General features: G+C 32.0%; 1 protein-coding gene across 1 annotated transcript in view; it reads left to right on the top strand.

Moving 5' to 3' along the window:
- Positions 1-7,128, top strand: part of LOC108749020 (cationic amino acid transporter 2) — a 99,681-nt gene that overhangs the window by 51,351 nt on the left and 41,202 nt on the right. Inside the window, exon 2 of the mRNA XM_018487513.1 lies at positions 1,697-1,844. Within this exon, the coding sequence (XP_018343015.1) occupies positions 1,701-1,844 (144 nt within the window). The 5' untranslated portion in view covers positions 1,697-1,700. The remainder of the gene's footprint in view (positions 1-1,696; positions 1,845-7,128) is intronic.

Raw genomic sequence — 7,128 nt, 5'->3', positions numbered from 1 at the left:
GGAATATATATATATATATATATATATATATATATATATATATACATACACATAATATACATAATATATATACATAATATATATATATAATATATATTATATATATATATATATATATATAAATATAATACAGAATATTTATTTGACATTCTGCATGCTGGGGATTTAATATGATTTTACATAAATTAAAATAAACAAAAATGTAATAAGAATAATTTCTAAACAAGAAAAAATCGTGCCCAAATTTTTAAACATAATAATAGAACCATCTATAAAATTTGTTTTACATTTTTGGTAATACTTTAAGATGTGACATATATATTCTTAATCGAAGAATTCGCTATAAAAGTTGGATATATGTATATCAATAAAAGATAATTTAACGTTTTTAACATTTAAACAATAATTTAACGTTTTTAAGCAGTCGAATCTTAATCAGTTAGAAGCTTAGTCGTAATCTCGGCAAAGTAATTTCATGGGATGACAAGAATACGAACGATAATTTTTCAATCTCAGGCAAGCTCGCAGAAGCACCGCCAGAGAAACGTGAAAGAGCTGTGCTCCCGTTGAAGAGCAATGTCGCCGGATAATAAATCGATAATTCGTGTACGCGACTTCCGACCCTGGAAACAAGCGAGCCGAAGAAAAGAGAACCGCATATGTAAGCGACGAGCTTTTTTTAGAGCTCATTTGTCTTAAGAAACGGCCGATTGTCGTTCGATTATGCGGCGGAGTTAGATATCTCTTCGCGGCTTCGTCGTTTTGCGTTTTTGGACTGGATGATGGATGAGACCAGATGTTAAATTTCTTTCTTTATAATCCCGCGTTCGTTTGATGGATATTATTTGTCAGACATGCAATTTCTTGAAACTATTCTCTGAATCTCTGAATTGTTCTCACTCCAATTGTTCTCACATGTATATATTACTATTGTCTGTTTTGTTTATGAGTTGCTTGAAATGTTATTTTATTTATACGATACATATTTTATGAAATAAAACTTTTATCCTTATTGTTCAGAATGCTATTCTTAGATATAAAATATTTTCCATTATTTTCTATCACTTTGAATATCAAGAATCCGGAAGTTTTACGATAAACTATCTTTTTCGACTTTATACTTTACTCTTATTTTATTTAATAACCTTTAAACTACTCTCTCCGCGCCGCAGAAGCTATTTTTAATCTCATAAAGGCCTCATGTTCAGACAGATATTATTAACCCCCCGCTAGAAATAACAACAATCTGATTTTCAATTACTTTTTACGCACATACACGTGTGCATTTTAGTTTGCATTTCTGCCGGGTAAACTTAGAAATGCTTGAAAAGTACACTGAATTTTATCTCATTTGCGGATAGCGTAATTATGTTCAATTGTATATATACGGATTTTTAATCCTCGTTCAACAAACATCGGAACTCATTTCTGCGGATATTTGTTCTCTAATTATTTTCTCTCATTTCATCGATAGACAGCTGACAGACGTACGATGTTTGAACCTCATTCTATGATATCATATTATTTTATCCTCCTTTCATTGATGTGTTTTCTGCGTAATACTTTATTTCACGTGTCTACTATAGAAGAATGTTTGTAAAAAACATCGATCAAAAGCACTTACCCGTTAGTGCTCTCTTTTTCTTCCGAGTTTATGCCTCTATAGATGAATAATTCGATCGTCCTTAATTTGCAGAAAAATGAAGCTCGACTTGGACCGGGAGAAGGGCCTCGAGCTCTTCGGCAAGCTGATACGTACAAAGAACATTGAAAGTCTGCAGGGTGATCAGCCCAAAACCGGTCCCGAGCCACTTCATCCAGCCGACTCCAAGCAGAAATTACAGGTAAATAATAATGATAACAATATAATTGTTATAATTGTTACAATTCTACGACAGTATATAAATTTAATTTAGAATTTTATATTAGAATTCACTGAATCACTCAATACTTTTCAATATATGTTTTAACTTTGCTAATCTGTTCAAAACTATATGATCATACTGTTTAATCCATGCAATTAAAAAAATAAAAATTAAAAAGCAATTAACTCTCGTAGTCATATCTCTCGAGAATTTTATGTTGGTCACACAGAGGTCACAAAATGACCCCCCAACATTTTAATTGATCGCCATATTTTACAGCTTTTTTAAGATCATAAAAATTACTGAAATTACTTTAAACATTATACAGTATAAAAATGCAGTGGCTTTTTAAAGTTTTTAATTTTAACATATTTAAAAAAATCGCAAAGGCTGACGTCCAAGAAACAATATGCGATTAAAGGTGCAAAAAGGTTATTTTAAACTTTGGATAAATAACAGTTTAAGTCCCAATTTAAAAAAGATCTTAGAAATATAAAGCCTCACACCTTTTTGGGGTCCCCTGAATTCCAGGTGACCACGAAGGATTAAAAAATTTTAACAAATAGAAAATAAATTTTTACAGAAAGAAGATATTATTTTTAAAATAGATAAAGTCATCAAATACAAGAGAAAAAAAAAATTTTTTAAATAAAATATTAATGATGAAAATATAAATATGAGTAAATTACCTATAAATCCAATATAAGTAAATTTCTTATAAGATCATAAAAACATTTCCATTTTTAAATATTAATTAAAAGAAAATGAATTACATTTTGGATCAAATAGACCTGAACAGACCAGTAAGGTTAGAATACGAAATTGAAATCGTATTAGTGGAATTTGATTCTTCATATCTTTATTATAACAGATAGTTGTTTTATTTCCTCCAATTGCTTGCCAGAATTCTACACAAATGAGTAAAGAAAACCGGGAAAATGATATGAGGAGAGAGGTAACTAAAAATGAGTAATGAGGCAGGCATTTAACAGCGTGCGTTGCTCCTAATTATTAATTACAGTGACGCGCTAACTTTTAGAACGGCGAAAATAAAAGACTCGTACGTGCCAGCTGATAGAAACTCGTAAGGAAAGCTTAACTTTTACGTTAACAAAGTTATAATTTTCGCAAATAATACTACGCAGTTAAAATCAATTTCGCGCTATATAAACAATGAAGGAGCATCGTCCTGCTTGTTTCAAATTTGCCCTAATAAGATAAAACAGCTTCCTCATTCTATTAAAATAAAGACGGCATCCATTAGGAAACATGATAAAGTTTTGTACACGAAATTGAGATATAAAAAGTAAATATGCATGGTACACGAAAAAATATATTATTGCAAAATTTGTCGTTTACGCGAACGAGTTTGCAGTGTCCTCTAGTTTCTCTAATTTCTCAACGAATCGTACAGGTTATATACTCTTTAAATTCTCCATATACATATATACTCTTTAAATTCTTTAAAGTGGAATCTCACTCTAAAGAATATAATTTAACCAATCTTGAAAAAGAGTGGCTCATTATATTTATTTATATATATATATATATATATATATATATATATATATATATAAAACTTTGTTATATATATTACTGTGGCGACAATACTGCACAATATATATATTGTCGCCGTAGTAATTTTGTTGCTTCGATAGCCCGTGTCTCACGTTAAAAAGAGAAAGACAACGGGAAACTTACGTATACCTCCAACGATGGCTGGGAGGGTCGTTGCAGAGTTGTTACCTCTCTTAGGGTGGACCTTTCTCACGGCTCCGCCGTAGTTGCAGCGCGCATAAACTGTCGCGAAGTTTCCCAATAACCGATCTACTTCTCACAGGAAAATAGCACAAGCCCGATACACATAGGTATGTACATATGTACTTATATACAGACACGAACTGCAGCTACTCTGGCTAAGACGCAAATTTTATCTAATGCGAAAGTAGCACGCGACAAGTTAGAATGGGGACCATTATCCGAGAGAATATGAGAAAGAGATAGCTTGTTATGCAATTATCATTGGAAACGGGAGAGTATCGATGATTTCTTTTTTCGGTTCTTGAATGATCGTTTTGTACCGATAAGAGAAGGTAAACGTCTCAGAGAAGTGACTGGACATACGTATTCCTATGTCTAGACATTTACACAAAACTTTATTTTTGTTTATATTATTAATAATTTCAAATGTTTCTTTAAATATAATATTATCATTTTTAATTACAATCTTTAAGTACAATTAAATAATAATATACTAACACAAAAAGGATTTGAGGAGAGATTAATAAAAATAAATTTTATGTTAAGTATCCGGACATAGGTACTTGCCCGGTCACTCTGAGACGTTTATCTTAATTGTCAGCTCTTTTTAATTTAGATTTCGACGATTCACTTTGTTGCATAATAGAAAAAAGAATTATGGAATATCTTCCAAAAATAATAAAATTGCTTCGGATTTTATTTCTTGCATTTTACTCGTACGTGCATATATATATTTTATTGACTTACGGTATCGAGTAATGCTTTATCATTGGTTTGCCCATCGGATCGTACGCGAATTTTATTGGATAAATGAAGATAAACAAATTGCATCGCTCGTTTCGTCATTCGCTAAATCCATCGTCTACCGCTTTTGCTGAAAGCGGTGTGCGCGGCCTCAGGAATTGCGAATGTAACGACGTTACACGTCCGGGACGACTATCTCGACCGATTTCCCGCGAGGGGACTTCCGGTATTTACTGCGCACACGTAATTCCAGTCCCGAGCAACCAGCATCCTCATTCGTTATTTAGCTTGCTCGTTTGGCATAAAAGACACACAGGATTGCGTAGAACCACGCAATGATGATCAAAATCCAAATGAGGAACATCCTACGATGAGCGATCGATTTGCGCTGCAGAATTAAACGGTGGTTTCGTGGTTTGTTATCCTTCTCTCTCCAAGTAATTAATTTTGATGGAATATAAATGACTAGCTGTTTTTTGATCCTTTCCAATTGATTCTTTTAACCTTAACTACACCAGAAAGAATGGTTTTGCTAAAGTATCTAAAAATTTAGCTCGATGCAGATCTGAAAATAATTTTGTTGATCCATCAAAATAATTATGCAGAACGTTTAAACGTTTATAATAATACTGCAACATTTTAACATTCCAGTAATTAGTTTAAACGCGCTACATAATTATTTTGATGATCCAAACAAAATTATATTTAGATCTGTATCTAGCTAAATTTTTAAATACTTCAGTAGAAACGTTCTTTTTATATTCAACTATAAAAACTACAGCTAAAGCTACTTCTAAAGCATCCTATGTTTGAAGTATAGAATTCAAATAAACTTCGATCTTGCTTGATAAAGGAAGATTCGAAGCTTTTTTTACTTACAATTTAGAACCTCATGATTAATTGTATAAGTATCATTGTACCAAACCATCTAAAATTTTCACTTTGAGTCTAAATTTCCGTTCCTGTCGAAAGTTAAATAAGGTTTAACAAGTCGAAACAATTCAAAACTTTGTTGAAGATACGTAACTTTAAAGTTTGACCAGTATTTTGATGGTACGAATTTTAAATTAATCACTTGATATTTGCGTTTCAATTTTTTTTCTGGAAAAAGATATGTCTGCTTTTCTCTCGTCTAAAGTTCCAAACGTCGTTAATATTTATGATTTAATCATAATAATTGAGGATTGAATAATATCCAAGATCGAACTTAAATAACGGTGATATATTTCCCTCAGGTATTTTTTTCGAAAACGCCATCAAAATTCCCGCGAGCATATAAATCAACGTTACGTTATGCATCAACGTCGCGTCGGACGAGTGTACCGGAAATAATTTACGCAGTATTTGCATTAATTCACGATATTGCACTCTTCGTACTTCAAACATCGCGACAATATGTCCAACGGATCAATGCCGAATGCTCTGCGAAACACGACGTTACTAATCGCGCAAACTACATTTTCCATCATTACCACACAATTATTTCTCAATGGAAATTGACTAATTGTAATGTTATACCGCGGACTAGATAATTCGATTCGCTGGTTATTGGAGACCTCGCAACTTTCGCAATTACGTATGACACGTGTGATATGCGATCCCGTCTACTGAGTGCAATGTTTGTTTTTAATTTATTCTCTTTTGATTTATTAGCAGTTACAAGAAATATTATTCTCTGTTTATTATGCATTGTATAAAATTACTTCTGCTGTCCTGTTTAAATTATTTTTGTGTTACAATGTAACCCGGACAAATTACTTTTAAACAAATAAGAACGATCCAACGCATGCGATTTTATAAATTATAATTTATAATAATAAACAAAAAGGAGCATAAAAACCCACGCAAGGTTTTATTCGTGGATTATTTTCTTCAATTTTTATTAAATATCCTCAGTACTGAGAATGTCATCTTAATAAAGGCCAAAACCTTTATGCGATATGTTTAATAAAGATTGAATAGAGTAATTCGCAAATAAGATTTTGCGTGGGTTTTATGCTCCTTTTTGTTTATTACTGTTTATCTAAAAATCGATCTAGTTATTATTGTATTATTTATAACTTCCATCCTCTATTATCTTAATCTTTACTTCAATCGAAAATGAAAATTGCGCAAAATAACAGATATTCTAGATAATCGAGATAAGGATTATACCTTATCTAAGTAGCTATCTAAATAGCTGAAGTTGTCGACTAAACCAGAGCTGAAACAGAGATCATTACTGCTCGTAATTGTTGACTGTTTGTACAAGAGACGATTGCATTTGATACAGTATCTCTAAGCTCACTTGTCGCGACCGCGTCTTGAATGATAATATGATGTGCAAAGCCGCTTGCTTCTTCGCTGCCGATTCGAGTCTCGCCGCTCGAATGACAAGATGACTATGTATATAGTACACAACAATATGCTACAGATAATGAAATATTTTTATCAGCCAACGACTTATGCCTGTTCTATAATAGGGTTGCAAAACTGTAAGCCGTTAAAAATTAAGAGCGGGAACACAGAATCTTGCATAACGCACAATGCATAAAAAATAAACCAATCAAAATTATTTATTTCCTTCCTTTCCACGAAAAAAAAGATTCTAATTGGTTTTCTTGTGTATACATTATAAGTTATGTAAGAATCTGCGCTTTTGCTTTAATCAATCATAGTCGATTATCTTTCTTATTTCGACTGTGACTGATTAATTTCTTACGGCTTATAATTCTATTATAGAATAGACATTATCGTTAGTAAATGCGTAATATAGCGT

This window comes from Trachymyrmex septentrionalis, unplaced genomic scaffold (genome assembly GCF_001594115.1).
Source record: "Trachymyrmex septentrionalis isolate Tsep2-gDNA-1 unplaced genomic scaffold, Tsep1.0 scaffold11, whole genome shotgun sequence".
Lineage (NCBI taxonomy): Eukaryota > Metazoa > Arthropoda > Insecta > Hymenoptera > Formicidae > Trachymyrmex > Trachymyrmex septentrionalis.
Note: the sequence above shows the minus strand (reverse complement) of the source record. Positions and strands in the feature narration are given on the sequence as shown.